This window comes from Rosa rugosa, chromosome 2 (assembly GCF_958449725.1).
Source record: "Rosa rugosa chromosome 2, drRosRugo1.1, whole genome shotgun sequence".
Taxonomy (NCBI): domain Eukaryota; kingdom Viridiplantae; phylum Streptophyta; class Magnoliopsida; order Rosales; family Rosaceae; genus Rosa; species Rosa rugosa.
This window is the reverse complement of record NC_084821.1, coordinates 66,803,416-66,820,390: the sequence shown is the minus strand read 5'-3', so window position 1 is coordinate 66,820,390 and position 16,975 is coordinate 66,803,416. Positions and strand designations below refer to the sequence as shown.

General features: G+C 39.1%; 1 protein-coding gene across 1 annotated transcript; it reads right to left on the bottom strand.

Annotated features, from left to right (window-relative positions):
* Nucleotides 1-7,917: 7,917 nt before the first annotated feature.
* LOC133733208 (GDSL esterase/lipase At5g45920) lies at nucleotides 7,918-11,391 on the bottom strand. Its single transcript, XM_062160836.1, has 5 exons — nucleotides 11,141-11,391; nucleotides 10,816-11,043; nucleotides 8,856-8,923; nucleotides 8,530-8,694; nucleotides 7,918-8,331 (listed from the first exon to the last, which is right to left on the bottom strand). Exons 1-5 carry the CDS (start codon nucleotides 11,237-11,239, stop codon nucleotides 8,172-8,174), a joined length of 720 nt encoding a protein of 239 aa, XP_062016820.1. The 5' UTR covers nucleotides 11,240-11,391; the 3' UTR covers nucleotides 7,918-8,171.
* Between the last annotated feature and the right edge of the window lie 5,584 nt (nucleotides 11,392-16,975).

Sequence of the window (16,975 nt, the reverse complement as noted above, 5' to 3'; positions counted from 1 at the left end):
GATGACACTTCTTTATTAGTAACCATGTGGAAAAAAAATCTCCAACATCCAAAGTGGGGGATACAAATCTACCAACTGATCTCAGAAGACTTAATTCAATTTCTAACAAAAATTAAGCACAATATCAATTCAAATAAGGACCTGCATGGCATATCCTCTCTGTGCGAAGTTCGAGGATTCAGTATATGCCTGATTTTTTACTCTAGGTTCAAAGGCTTCTGTGCCATTTTTATAGGCCATTCATAAACTTTTACTCTAGACGCTGAGTAGGCCAAATTAAGAATCAAAATCAATAGGTAATGCATGATATGAAGGGGTTTAAATAGGAATACCAGTAGATAATAGAGCAATATAAAAAAAATTTCATTGCACACGTGGGGTCAAAGATTCAAGATTATTAGCAGATAAAAACAAAGGTCCACATTGGATTTGTCAGCTTGTAGATGCCCCTAGCATTAGTTTAAAGACTAATCAATCTCTGAGATCTTGTAATGTGCATACAACTTGGCATATTTGCAGTACTATAAATTTGAGCTTGTGATACAAGAAATTACACTACTGCAAAAGTACTGCTAAGCTTAAGCACCACACTACTACAAATATGACATTTAATGACAATATTTAGATGACATTTGCTCAAAAACGTCATTAAATACCCTTTCTATGACGTTTTCTAAAGGAAACGTCATGGATCAAAATTTCGTCTCAAGTTTATGACGTTTTCGAAATGTCATTGTAAGTCTTACTATTTAATGACGTTTTTAAACTGTCATCACTCTTATGACGTTTTTCAAATGTCATGAAAAATGTTTTCATGACGTTTGGTAAGTGTCATGAATGAGAATAGACCATGGCATTCTGAAAACGTCATGAAAAATGTTTTCATGACGTTTGGTAAGTGTCATGAATGAGAATAGGTCATGGCGTTTTGAAAACGTCATTATAAATGTTTTCATGACGTTTGGTAAATGTCATGAATGAGAATAGGCCATGGCATTTTGAAAACGTCATTAAAAATGTTCATGACGTTTGGTAAGTGTCATGAATGAGAGTAGGCCATGGCGTTCTGAAAACGTCATGAAAAATGTTTTCATGACATTTGGTAAGTGTCATGAATGAGAATAGGCCATGGCGTTCTGAAAATGTCATGAAAAATGTTTTCATGACGTTTGGTAAGTGTCATGAATGACAATAGGCCATGGCGTTCTGAAAATGTCATGAAAAATGTTGGCTGCTTACTATTCCTTTAACTCAAGTAAGCAGCCAACAATCTCAACATCTGCAAGGAAACATCAAACAGCACACGGAAATCCACAACGAATACATTTCCACAATCCTCTAACCACAATATCACCACTTTGGTCCTACAATCACTCAACCCCCTAAATCACCACTTTGGTCCATCCCAACAACACGTTAGAGCTCTAACTACGTCGTTACCTGTCACCTCGGCCAAGGTTCAAGTAAACGGTATACATCTCGGTTATTATTTAACCGGCGTTCTTCGGACTTTTCCCCTGTCCTCAGAGCACTACATCTCGGTTATTATTTAACCGGCGTTCTTCGGACTTTTCCCATGTCCTCAGAGCACTACATCTCGGTAGAAATATACAAAGCTACGGTTCTACGTATAAAAATACGTCCGTACACAAATGTTATACTTATTATGTCATAAACGAACATAATAAAAATAAACAAGAGGCGAGGTTCGAACCTCAGACCTCTTGCACATGAATCTCGCTCTCAACCACTCGAGCACAAGCTGCTCTCGATGATAACTATACCATTCCTTTTATTTAAACCAAGCTGTTTCAAATTTGGCCCAAAACACCCAAAACTATTCAGGAATTTGGCCCAAGGATTTCACCCAAAACTATTCAGAAATTCAGCCCATTGGGCCTCCACCCACAACTACAGTGAGGGCCTTGATCCGAGACAAGCCCACGTACGGCCCACCTGCCACGGCTTATCCCTTCCGTGATTTAAGGCAATCAGAATCACTTTCGGCTAAAGCTGTCTGCCACAGCGCCTCGAGATTCGACATGTCCCCTTACACGCTCAACACGCGCCAACAGCTTTTCCGGGTTTCGGGGCGACTTTAATCCAACGCGTGGATTCAAATTCTGAGATCGTTCATCCAACGGTGGAGATCTGCTCACCTTGTTCTATAAATAGGTGCATTCTGGAGATGCGACTGTTCACTCCAAAGGAAAAGAAATTTTCTTCCGAGCTCAAGCCTTTCTCTCTCAACTCTTCAGCCTTTCTCTTCTCAAATCCCCAGTTTTTCACTCTCAGATCTTCAATCTTTTCCTCCAAATCTTCAATCCTTCTTTCTCAGATCTTTTCTTCCATTTGAAGATTCGATCTTTTCTTTCCTCTGAACTTTCAGATCTCCAACACCCCTTCATCGACCTTAATCCTTCTAAGGTCAATCTCCCACAAACACTTAACAACTTCGTTCTTCAATTTACACTTCCTCTCAACTCATCACCATGGAACCACGAACTCTGCAACTAATGGAGCTACAAACCCAGCAACAAATCGAGGATGGAGGAAACAACCAAGCAGCCGGGAGTAGTGCCAACACGGATTTCTGGCGAAGCCGTACCAGGTGGATTCCTACTCCAGATCAAATAAGAATCCTCAAGAATGTTTACTACGACAAGGGAGTTAAGACCCCAACTACAGAGCATATTCACGAGATCTGTCTCCAGCTGCAACAGTATGGACAGGTTGAGGGCAAGAACATTTATTTTTGGTTCCAGAATGTCAGGGCTCGAGAGAAGCAGATGAAGAGGTGTAATCAGGCTGCTCAAGTGCCCGTGGGAACTAGTTCTACTGGTACTGGTGGATTCATTGATATTAATTTTGGGTCCACTAGTCCTACTGGTGCTGGTGGATCCATTGACATCAATTTTGGGTCCACTAGTTCTACTGGTGCTGGTGGATCCATTGATCTCAATTTTGGTTCCACAACAGGAGGACAATCTTCCATGGAACAACGAGGAGGAGTTCGCCAGGAGTTTGAAACTCTTCCTCTGTTCCCCGTGCACGGCGAGGACGTCTATGGTAACCCGAAGACTACTTCCGAGGAAGGTAGCGCATATGATTACTATTTCGGTGGCTCAGGCGGTTACAACCGTGGATCTCCAGTTTCTCTTGAGCTCAGCCTCAACCCATCCGGAGCTACTGATTAGGCTTAGTATAGCGTAGTTCCAATTTCCTTTTTGTAATATTAAATCAATAAGATGGTGTGCATGTTTTCTTTTCTTTTTGTTTAGCTCGCTTCCATAAAAAAAAAATTAAAAAAATGTAAAATCTAATTAAAAATATAAAAAAACTCAGTAATTCTCTAGATGTAAATCTATGTGAAGAGAGATCTCCTCAAGGGAAATCTATGTGAGGAGAAATCCCCTCAAGGAGAATCCAGGTGAGGTGAAATACCTTCAAGGTGATGTTGTGTGAGAAGTAATTCTCTAAATGCAAATCTGTGTAAGTAGAGATCTCCTTAAAACGAATATAGGTGAGGAAAAATCTCCTCAAAGCGAATTTGGGTTTTCCCTTCGAAGGAAATCCGAGTGAGGAGTGGAATCCAAGTGAGGGCAGAAATTCCCTGAAGACGAATCTAGACAAGGAGTAGGTTTTCTAGTTTTAAGTGAAATGTAGATCTTTTATTCTCTCATATGGAGTAGGTATTCCGTTCGGTCAAATTATTATCAAGCCGAGAAATTAATCCCATTGGTCAGAGCAATAGCACGCGGATCGTGATCTCCACCACCTTCTCTTACAACATCAGCTGTCCATTAGAGTCCTCATCAACGGCCCAAACTCCCTCTCCACACCATTCTAAACCTCCCTAAAGTTTTACCTCTCCCACTCTCCACTATAAACCCCGCAAATCTCATCCCTTCCCACCATCACCATTTCAACCTTCTCCGATTCTCAAATCTCAATCTCATCCAAAAACCCATCAACCCCTTCTCTTCTTCTCAGGGAGATCAAGAAGTACCAGAAGATCAACCTTCTCCGATTCTCAAATCTCAATCTCATCCAAAAACCCATCAACCCCTTCTCTTCTTCTCAGGGAGATCAAGAAGTACCAGAAGAGCACTGAGCTTCTGATCCGCAAGAGGGCTTGAGAGAGATCTAATGGCAATTTGGGAAATGTTTAATCTTTTAGATGTAGATTTTGTGTTTCAATTCTCTGGTTTTGGAGTTCCTAGATCTGGAATTGGAGTATTTTCTCTCTGTAATTTGTTAATGGCAATCTAATGGGTAGTTGGATTTGTGATCATATTGTTGGCTTCTGTTTTGCTGGATGTAGTTCAAGGGGAGTCTGTATATATGTTTTGTTGAAACATATTATAAAGATCAGATTTTTGATGCTTTCTTAAGTTTGCGATGATGACGATGATTCGCTTTCTATTGAATGTGAAGAATCTGTAGTTTAGCAGTGTAGGAAAATGAATGGAAGAAGTGGTAACTGTGATGTTTGCCTCACTGGTTTCAAATCAAGTGTCGGGCCAAAGCTCAAGGCTCTTTGCTTATATGGTGATTTACTAATGTAACTTTTGCGCATGCATTTAATTTTTTCCTGTATTAGTTTGGGATAAAATTGAACATAGGGGAGAGGTGTTCAGAGATCATTGAGGGGAGTTCATAGGGTCATTCGCTTCACTGCTTCTTGCCTTCTTTCTATGACGTTTTGCAAATGCCATAAAAATGTTTACCATGATGATTTCTAATGACGTTTTAGCAAATTTTCTATGACATTTTCTAATCGTCATGGAAATATGTCATATGACGTTTTCTAACTGTCATGAAAAACTTTCTATGACGTTTTCTAACCGTCATGGAATTCCTTTTATGACGTTTTCTAACCGTCATTGAAATACTTTCTATGACGTTTTCTAACCGTCATTGAAATACTTTCTATGACGTTTTCTAACCGTCATGGAAATACTTTCTACGACGTTTTCTACCCGTCATGGAAATACTTTCTATGACGTTTTCTAACCGTCATGGAAATACTTTTTATGACGTTTTCTAACCGTCATGGACATACTTTTCTATGACGTTTTCTAACTGTCATCGATTCATGCCACATAAGACGGCACCAGTAGAGACGACGTTCTGCATGACGTTTGAAAAACGTCATGAAAACCATTTTATGACGTTTTTCAAACGTCATTAAAAGTGTTCTGTGTAGTAGTGCCAGCAACCTTTATAAGAACTGTTGCTTCTGCATATCAAAATGGCTGCAAATTACTATACGCTACTCATTCGAGTCTCAATGCTGATCATGTTACTTATCTGGTCATTGCATGTTGCCACTGGTTTGGAAGCAAAAGGTTATGGTGGGCGCAAGACCATGCAGAGGAGGATCAATAGCAAGACTATCTTACGTGAATTAATAGCTGATTTGTCTAAGATGGAGAAGCAGCATTAACGAGGAGCACATCGTCTGGAGACAGAGTTTCACCAGGAGGGCCAGATCCACAGCACAACTCATGCCCACCAGCATTACTCTGCAAAGCTCTTAGAAAGGATAAGTGCCGGAATAGCTCCACCACCACTACTACTAATGCTCGTAGATGCTAACTATTCCAGGATAGAAGTTCAGTATTGCATCATATTGTTAGGTGCTATTTAAGTACTAGAAGATGGTAAAACATCTGAATGTTTTCATGCATTTTTCTTTTTCTTGAAATTAATGTTAGATTCTATGATTTTCTTTATCTTAATCCCAAATGCCTGCATGTGTGAGAGATAAAATAAAATATGCTACATCATATTACCAGTAGGTACCGTTGTAATATGTTTGTAACTAAAGTTTGAGAAGTGATGACAAATGCAGCACATTGATCAGAGGTTTCGGCTCATGCCTGAGTTCTTTTTGGTATTTATGCTAGGGACAACGCAGAGAGAAAGTACTCGGGCATTAAGTAATCAGAAGTTTTCTTCTTCTTTTTTCTGTGGTTTTGTTATTGGAGAAGTTAATTCCATATAATCAATAACTCCTAAATCTAAACTCCTAATCCCAGTCATCCTTATCTATTGTTCTATAAAACAACTCTTTTTCTTCTCCTAAGAAAACGCTGCTGAAGGCTAACCTAATTGTGTTCTTTAAAAGTGCTAACCGGCAAGCTATTCGCATCATCCCATTGTTCTCCAGATTACAGAGAAAATTCTGAAAATGTAATTAAGGTTCCAACAATGTGTCAAAGACTACCATATTGTATCCACAGCAGTAAAATTCACCGGTAAATATCCAAACAAGGTACAAGAAACATAATACTTACTACAATCACATTGCTTCTGAAAATAACAGATAAATAAATAAAAAATTATTCCTTTTTAGGCATTTTAATATGATGACTTGGATCATTTTCTCAAAATGCTTCTGGATTCATAAACCCCAAACTCGAAATTAGTCATAAACCCTAAACCCTAAAACAGCAACCAATCACATAATCAAAGAAATTAAAGAAGACCCAGAATCAGAAACGAAGACCCAAAAGCCTGAAAGCGCAGAAATCAAGGTGAAAATTGCTCATACCTGTTTCCCGCCGACTGAGAGTTCTGGGCTTCACTGCAAAGATTGGGACTTTGCAATTGCGCGCGTTAAAGGTAGGTTCTTGGAGTCGGGTTTTATATTTGACCCGGTTTGCAAATCGGGTTTGTTTCAGCAGATGGATTATCTTGGTGATTTTATAATGAGTGGTGAGGACAGCAAGATCCAAAATAGAAAAGTTTGGGTAAAAATATTGGAGGAAACTTGGATAATAAATATGGACGTGTGACTAAAATTTCCATTTCAAACCCTATTAATACAAAAAGTAAACAAAACTTTATTCAAATAGTTAAATCTTTGTTGAATTTGATCAGCTGGTTCTAGAATGGATGTATCCATTTCTATTTTGTAGATTTGAACGTAATTTAGTGATTTGGGACAGTTGATTCTTTAAGGTTTTTCTGAAGTGAATATCTTTGCAAAGTAGCTTACTCTTATTACAAAATTCTTTATCCAATTTATTACAACCAAGATTATTTCTATTTTATCCTTACGATGCTCATTGCAAGCTAGTGAGACTAACAGTGTCCATGCAAGCAAGCAATGCTAACAATGCATGTGCCGGTCAAGCATGAGAGATAAGCACATGGAAATTGGAAAGTTGTGATATGTCAACAATGCACTAACCGTCTACAATTTTTAATTTATTATAAGGGCATGTTCCTAGTGGACGGCATTGAAAATATATATTTCTTTTTAATTTTGGACTCTGGAAAATTAAATAAAAAGTTACTTCTAGAACTCAAACAATTCTGAATCTTTTACCTAATATTGATTAAGGTATGCCTCATTGTGAGTTTGTGACTTGGCGGACATGTTGATGTTTTCCGTGCCAAGTGAAAATTTGACATATATATGTTCTATAAGATACTTACGCCTAAAGAAGGAACAATTATAATCACCGGATTACATTTCATGACTGCCGGAAAAGGAGAAGATATGTCCCACTCTAAATCCGTCCTTATTTGGTGCACAGTAATCCGTCCTTATTTGGCCTTTTTTGGTGCACTGTGCAGAGCTTCTGCTCTTCAAGTTAATATCATAATAAACTTTTGCCAAAACATTGGCAGCTCATATCCTTTGCTGAAGTTACAATCCAAAGCTGGAGACTTACTTGAATGTAACTACAGGATGACAATTCATGCAATGAGTAATGCTACTAAACATTTTATACAGTACTTCACAACTTCAGCAAAATCTTCAGCTATTCTTCACCAGTCCATACGGGAGCTGCTAGCCTGGTATGGGTTTTCCATATAAGGCCGTATTACTCATCATCATGGGCTCATGTCAACTACAACTACTGTGTTTATTTGCAACTTAAATGTCACAAATTAAAGCAATACCGGAAATTAACCTTAATTAATCATACAAACACAGTTCTGTTCATGATAATCGAGCAGACTTGTACAAAAGTAAGACTGAAAGTGAAATTTATATATGTTTGCGGAATGAAAGAGAACCTCAGCCAAAATAAAACCACAGATCAGCATGACCTGGTCTCTAATCAGTTTGTTTTTCAGGGTTTTCAAAGCTAGTATAGTACCAAAATAAGCTGAAGTTCTTGTCCATGGTACACATGTTTTCCAGTCTCCTCTCACTTCTGAAAAGCCTTAAGAGGGTCATTAGGGTCAATATCAGCTATAAGTGGGAGATCAACTGGCAAACTTTCTAGACTCAATCCTTCATCCCTCAGCTTCGCAACCACTTCCTCAAAAACGAGTCTGTTTCCCCGCGGAGTAAGGTGCAAACCATCCCTGCGTTCCAATCAAGAAAAGTCTTATCATATGTTCATATGGTTTTCTTAGTAATTCACTAGTGCCTACACAATTAACAGAATACAAGGTGATAAAAAGATCACGTGATCAAATCAGTCAATGTTCATTGTAGAGAAATTATCGATAATGATGCTTGATGTGTATGCATAACATCACTAACATAATTGAGAGGTAGACCTTAGATGAGCTTTCTGCCAGTCAGGAAACTGCTGCATTTTGGTCCAGAGATCTATTACTGGAAGACCACTTTCTCGAGCTACGGCGACACAAGCCTCTGCAAAAGCACCAGCAGCTTCATTTGTCCTCTCGGGCTGATTCAATGGATTCTCAATATAGGGAAATCTGTATTTTAAAGCATATACATTGAAAACCAAATTCTTTAAATTGTCAGTTCAATTTGATACTTTTACATTATGATTTGAAGAATCAAAGAAGAATGAAACAAAAATAAATGAACATAATTGACAATGGAACTAAAAACAAGATAAGCAGTTGATCCATACTGAAGGCGTCCATCTTCATCAATTGGAGGAGGTGTGATGAGAATAATGTGAGTAGTAGGCCATTGCTTCTGAAAGCCAAGAGAAAAAAGTGTTAAAAATATGTAGATAGCCTAAAATGGAAAGGCAAACACATAGTAGGTTGAACATAGGTGATTTCTATGTGCTGACTAAAGCAAACAACTATATTTGACCATGCAAAGCTACAAAATACATGTACTTCATGAACCACCCAATAATCTTCGCAATGTTGCAGACATTATCTGTATAGAAGCCTTAAGCAACTTGCTAGAATCTCGAATGGATCATTCATGCCACTTAAAGGTATGACAAGCCAATGCTGACTATATAAAGTTAATGAACCCACATTGCTTTATACTTGCTGGACTCTGTACCTAAGAGTAGTCAAGTTTAGAACATAACTACTTGATTGCACAAGTCTTATGTCAAAAATCTCAACTTAATTACGGACTATTGCCATGGTGGAAAACATAAGAAAGTTAGTACAAGGCTTCGTTTCAATTTTATTTAAAAACTCATGCCTCTTCCAAGAGACACTCTCATTCGTAAAAGAGCTTCTCTGATACATTAAATCTCAAAAGCTTACACTTCAAAATACCATTGCTATCAACCATTTTCTGAATTTGCCTATGCATTAGAAGATTCAAGTGTTTTAACTTATCTTTGGCAACGTCAAAGCCAATACCAAGATGCCCTCATTGATGTGGAATCAAGGACGACCGAACCCTAGGTTTTGTGTGTCAAAAAGACACCTGAACAGAAGGACCAGATTCACCCTTATCTATATTCCCAAATTAAGCACAAGTACGTTTACTTCATCTAAGACTACTGCGAGTACTTCATAGACAAGAACATCAAAGTACACTGCTTTAAAGATATTTACAACTACTTCCATGGTTCCCCACATGTATCACATACTATTTGAGCTCTATTGCTTGTTAAAGATGGAAAAAGAGCTTTGATACTCTTCTTCCCTAGTTTTTCTTTTCCCTGAATTTCAGATGATAAAACTCTAATGCCAAAGCAAAATCAACTAACATGACTTCTGCAAAAGTAACACCTAGCCACCTAGGCATCAGATTCACTTGGACAACCGATTAGATAAGCTTTTTGAAAAGATCAAAATTCCCTGAACTATTTTGCTAGTAGAGCTTTGAGCATTCGAAAAAGAAGCGTCTCAACTCTTCACTGTCACATGTCTTTATCCGAATGTTATCCAAAGCAAAGGCTGAAAAACCCCATGATTCTAAGAATTTTCATTACAGGGAATTGAACAGAACTACAAAAGTACTAAAATCCTTTAAGCAAGCTGAAGTGAGTCAAGTGACGCATTGCAAGTATAAATTAAGAGCTATGCCATATGATAATCCGCAAAAACATTAGAAATTAATAAGAAACCAACAAATGATTTGAGAAACACAAAACAACGAGAACGTAAAGGCAAACAAAACCTACCAACCACATGCTTGGGTTTAGCTAAATGAACAGTAAATCCCAACAAATCCACATTTGAAATAATGTACCAAACTTCTAGCCTTCTAGGGTCCCAGCTTCCAATTCATGAAAAGCAGATACACTTCCAGGCACTACACAATCCCTATACGTCTATCTACGTGGCAGATATTACAATAGGCCAAAAGTGCAAATCCTGGTGCAATGGCCTCACAATTCCTCAACATTTTGAGAAAGAAGAAACCTTTTTCAAATAAGAACCCAGTTGGTTTTGTGATTCTATAAACATGCAAGTCATAAGACAAAATCACAAGGCTTCATCATCATCTTCCTCGTCCATTTCTCCCTATATCTCTAATACACATCATCAATGTCCAAAAACATACAAACACTCTAAACAAAACTAATCAATTGTTTGCAAGAGCTGAAATTTTGCCAAGAAAAAAAGAAGAAGAAGAGAATCTGTGCAATAAACAAAGATAGATGGTACCTTGAGGAAGGAGACAATGGAGCGGAGGTTTTGCTTGTACTCGTCAACCGGCACGTGCTGAAAACCAGAGCATCTATCGGGAAGGCAAGCGTCATTAGCGCCGAAGAAGACGGTGACAGCTAAAGGCGCTTCACCGCCGCCGTCTTGACTCCCCGGAAAAACCCTCTCCAGAACCTTCTGAGCCCACCGAGTGTTGTACCCGCTATAACCTCTCAGCACCACATCAACCTAGTCAATCACAAATCCCATATGAACGATCAAAGACTATAACTTTTGGTAAATCATGAGATCAACAAGGTTAAAATGAACGGTTTTTTTTTTTTACCGTGCGAGAGAATTGGTGGGCAAGAGAAGCACCCCAGCCACCGTCGCCGAACGACTCCTCCGTGATCGAATCACCAAAAAGGTAAATCTTCGGCCTCATGTTTTGCTCTGCTACTTGTTCAAAGCAGCGGAAGATAGCTGGTTCTGTCTTTCTCTTTCAAGTTTCACGTGGCATGCAAATATACACAGGTCTGCTATTTAAATAGAATCTGATCTGGTCGCATTTGAATTGATTAATGAAATTACACCAACCAAAGCCAAAGGGTCTGGTTCTGGTAAAAGTATAAAGATGGGTGTATTTACTGGAGTGTGCCACTGGTTGCTTGCTGACATGACTGGCTTGACTTTACATTAAATTTGAGTGAGACTACTGGATGAATGGGTAGTCTCTTTCATTCGTGGGGCTCTACTCTAGTCTATTGTAAGCAATAAGTGGCTATCTGATCAGATCTCAGGGTCAGCCGCAGAAATAATGCAAATGAAATCATGAACCATATTGATTCAGTCGCCGAAGATTGTTGCTTTAATCACACACTACGAGTTTTCGAATGCAATCACCAGGGATAGCTTTTATGACCAGAACATGTATGTCGAGTACATAAATTAAGCTCTTCAAGTTAGCTCAAGTCGCTTGAGCTTCTTAATGAATTATCATTTGACCAAAAAAAAACAAAAAGTTGGCTCAACCGCTCAAGTAGAGTCACATAGATGAAATGATGAATGATCCAAAAAATATACTCCAGTTAAGAAACTGCACTGGTAAAAGATGAACAATACTCCATCTTTCCACTTAACTGAGAATACTACTACTACTTTACGCTCCGTATAATGATTACTTTAGACATCGTATAATGATAACGGTCTATCATTTTAATGTTCTTTTTAGTTATATATGAACTCATGTTAATAAGCTCGAGCAAGGAAGCTAGAACTTTATCGATAAGACTCAGAAGAGGGGAATGAGATCATTGCTTTTGGAAGGCAAAATAAGATCACCTAACAGAAGCTGTGATAATTTACTTCTTTTCTTCTGACAGAAGCAAGTAATTATTTCTTATCTCTGACAGAAGCAAGGAGCTGGTATTGATGAATCAGGCTCCAACATTTGCATGCATGTAATAGTAAAAGACCTAATGCAGCTTCACATGCAATCAATTATATCAGTAGTCATGTTCAAGGGGTTGGGGGCCTATTAGGGCACTTCATATAATTATGCCACAAGAAAATAATTCTTGCTTTTCTAATCCCTCTTTTTGACTGAATCAATTACACAGTTCCTACTTGTTCCCTGTAATCCTTGCAGATCCAAATTCATTTAGTATTTAATTGGAGTCTTTCTAGCAATAGCAGATGTATGAAATGATAATCGAGTAATAATGCAGAGCATGCACATGTACCTTTTTCTGATTATTAGAAAGAATCAATTGTAAATTTTTAATGCTAGACTAATCCAAATTTGCCCATCTCAGTTGTTTTCATTTCATTGAGAGATCCATCTGTTAAACGTGTAAAGATCTAAGTGTTTTTTTTTTTTTTTTTTAATATTCTAAAGTCTGGTTTGATAGCTTTTCCGAGCATTTACATTGATTGAGGAAGGCTTTTTTGTCAAGTTATAGGATTACTATTTGCACGCCCACAAAGGTTACTTCAGTTGCATCATATGTCACCCAAGTATCATTATGGAATTAAATAATAAATTATAAACAGACATAATGTATAAAGAGTGAATGAATAAAATATATTAATCATTATTCGTAACATGATATTTCTCTCCAATAACAATTTTGTGGATATTATGTTTATGGCCTATTACTCCATTAAGTTTTTTTTTTTAAGACCATTTTACCCTCACCCCTTTGTTACTTAGAGAGAGAAAATGGAAGTGAGAGAAATCATAGGAGACTTTGCCGGAGCCCGGTCACCGGCCGCCGGATTCCGGCCAACTTTCGCCGGAATCCGGCCACCTGTCGCCGCCCACCAGATTTTTTGAAAACCTCGCTGGAGGTCCCCAAAAAGGTCGTCGGAGATTTCATAGGTTGTCGGAAAGGTTTGTTGCCCCCATAGATGTCTATTGCCCCCAATAGAACTTTCAGTAGCCGGAATGAGAACTAATCTTCCTAAAATTAGACAAATAAAACTTTGATTAAAGAAAAAAAAACGAAGAGATTATATCAATTTAAAAACGTTTATTGCCCTCCAATAGATATTCAAAACTTTTTTTTTTCTTTCCTTCTGCCCCGGAGTTGGGCGGCGAGGTTCATCATTTCAGTGAGGTTCTATTGTCCCAATAGAATTTTTTTTTTCTTTCATTATGGGCCTTTTGCCCCAATTTTACCAAAAAAAAAAAAGAAAAAAAGAAAATGATTTGGACACCCAGAGAAAACCTCTGGGCACCAAATCGTCGTTGTTCTCCGCCATCGGCGCACCAGATCAACATTGTCCTCTGCCATCGGCCTATGTCGAGCGCCGGAGAGCCTGGGTCGACCGCCGAATCTCGCCGGAGATGACTAAGTCAAATAAGACGAGATATAGAGAATGAATTTTCTGATATCTGATTCATCTCACAGTGGAGGTATATAAAGAAGATTACAAGAATACAACAGGTAAGTACTAACTATGAAATAATTACAATATATTCTATTCCTAACGTTAAGGGAGCCATGACTCACGCTAACACTCCCCCTCAAGTTGGCGCATACACATCAACCATGCCCAACTTGCTTAGTGAGTCATAGAACGCCTTCCTGGAAACTCATTTGGTAAGTACATCTGCAAGTTGCTCTTCAGTCGGAACAAAAGGAAAGCTAATAATTTTGGCATCTAGCTTCTCCTTTATAAAGTGACGATCAACCTCCACATGCTTAGTACAATCATGTTGTACTGGATTCTGTGATATGTCAATGGCTGCCTTGTTGTCACAATACAACTGCATAGTACTTTTGAGTTTGAAACCCAGATCACGTAACAGATTTCTCAGCCACAGCAATTCACACACTCCGTGAGCCATACCTCTATACTCAGCCTCAGCACTAGAACGTGCCACAACTTTCTGTTTCTTACTCTTCCATGTAACCAAATTACCTCCCACAAAGGTAAAGTAACCAGATGTCGACCTCCTGTCTGTAATATTTCCAGCCCAATCTGCATCTGTGAAGCCACAAACCTCAAGAATATTGTTGTGTTTAGAAAACAGTACTCCTCTTCTTGGAGCTGACTTTAAGTATTTCAAAATCCGCATAATAGCATCCATGTGACTCTCACTCGGATTATGCATGAACTGACTCACCACACTTACTGCATATGCAACATCTGGTCTAGTATGAGCTAAATAAATCAAGCACCCAACTAACCTCTGATAGCGAGCTCGATCAGTAGGTACCTGATCTGGATACTCAGCCAAACAATGGTTCTGCTCAATAGGAGTATCAACCGGTCTGCAATCCAACAAACCTGTCTCTGTCAACAAGTCAAGAACGTACTTCCTCTGGCACATTTAGATTCCTTCTCTCCCCCTGGCTACCTCAATCCCTAAGAAGTACTTAAGTTCACCCAAGTCCTTCATCTCAAACTCAGAGGCTAGCTGTCTCTGTAGTCTATCCATCTCAACAATATCATTGCCAGTAATTACCATATCATCCACATAAATAATTAGAGTTGTTACCTTCCTTTGTTGATGCTTGAGGAACAAGGTATGGTCTGAGTTGCTCTGTCTGTAACCAACCTTCCGCATGAATTGTGAAAATCTTCCAAACCAAGCACGAGGTGACTGTTTGAGACCATAAAAAGATTTTTTCAATCTGCAGACAAAATCACCAGGAGAAGCAACTACATACCCAGGTGGAAGGCTCATGTACACTTCATCGGCTAACTCTCCATGAAAAAATGCATTCTTGACATCAAACTGTCGGAGTGGCCAGTTTAAACTAGCAGCAAATGAGAGCAGAACCCGAATAGTGTTCATTTTGGCAATAGAGGCAAATGTTTCATCATAGTCTATACCATACGTCTGAGTAAACCCCTTTGCTACAAGGCGTGCTTTGTACCGATTCACTGATCCATCTGCATTATGCTTCACGGTAAATACCCAACGACAACCTATAACCTTCTTGCCTTGTGGTGGAGGCACAAGTTGCCAAGTATTGTTCTTCTGCAACGCCTCCATCTCTTCCTCCATTGCCTTCCTCCACTTTGGATCCCTCAATGCATCCTGCACTTTGTTAGGAGCTGACACAGCAGATATTTGATTCACAAATGATTCATATAACTTAGACAACCTCCTGGTGGACATATAATTGGCTACTGGGTATTTTGATTTGGCAGTAAGAGTAGGTTCATATCTTTTGGCTGATTGACCCCGAGTTGTCCTATTTGGTAACACATATTGCTCAACATTAGACTCACTACTACTAGTACTAGCGGGTGGACATACCTCAAATGAGTGATCTTCAGTACCAGGAAGCTGTGGGTCAGGGGTAGAAGCGATGGCAGGAGGGGCAGTTGCGTCTTTAACTTCATTTTCAGCCATAGAAACTGGTGCGTGGATGTTTGGAGCTACTGCTTCAAGAGGTGGCGAGCTGATGGTCTCATCTGGATCCGTCAAAATACCTCCTGCCTGTGTGACTTCTTCTTCTCCTCCTTCTGATTCCTCCCCCTCTCCATGATACAGTTCATCAAAATATGAATTCTCCCCCTGAAGAGCTGTATCTGAAAAGGAAAAATAACTCATGTCCTCAAAGATGGTAACATCCATAGTGACATAGTACTTCCTGGTAAGTGGATGATAGCACTTGTACCCCTTCTGATACCCTTCGTAGCCAACAAACACACACTTAACTGCCCGGGCATCCAACTTAGACCTCTGGTTTTTAGGAACATGGACAAAGGCAACACAACCAAAGACACGACCTGGAAGATTATGAAATGAAGGTAAGGAGACATGAGATGCAAGAACCTCAAATGGAATTTTTCCCTGAAGGACGCTAGATGGAAGACGATTGATAAGATGGGAGGAAGCATGTACAGCATCGCCCCAAAGATACTTAGGCATATGAGCACTAAAGAGAAGGGCACGAGCCATATCAAGTAAATGACGGTTTTTCCTTTCAGACCCTCCATTTTGTTCTGGTGTTTGTGGACATGTAGTTTGGTGAACAATCCCATGGGTTGTAAAAAACTCTTGGAAAACATGATTAACATATTCCCCCCCCCCCCCATTGTCAGAACGAAGGACTTTAATGGTGTTATGGTATTGTGTTTGAACGAGAGTACGAAAAGTTTGAAAAGCGGGAAAGACTTCATCTTTGGTTTTTAGAAGAGCAACACAATCATCAATAAACAACACAAAGTATCTCATACCCGACACAGTGGGTTCTCTAGATGGCCCCCAAACATCAGAATGAATCAACTTAAAAGGAGCAACACTTTTATTAGAAATACTAGGAGAATAAGTAGCACGATGACTCTTGGCCAAAACACATGTTTCACAATGTAAAATAGACTCATCCACACCAATAAACAAAGTAGGCATGGTTTTTCTCATAAGACTAAAAGAGGGATGCCCTAAACGGCGATGCCACAACCAAATTTCACTTAGCTTATCAGAACTCGAAGTCAAAGCGGCGCGGGACTGTGCTCCTGGTTTCTCTCCTGCGTATGTCTGATCCAGATGGAACAACCTGCCCCTCAGATACCCCCGACCGATTATCTCCCTGGTGAGAAGATCCTGAAAAATCACATACATAGGATAAAAGGTTACGGAGCATTTAGACTCAGTATTCAACTGGGGAACAGATATCAAATGGTGAGACACGTCAGGCACATATAACACATTATGAAG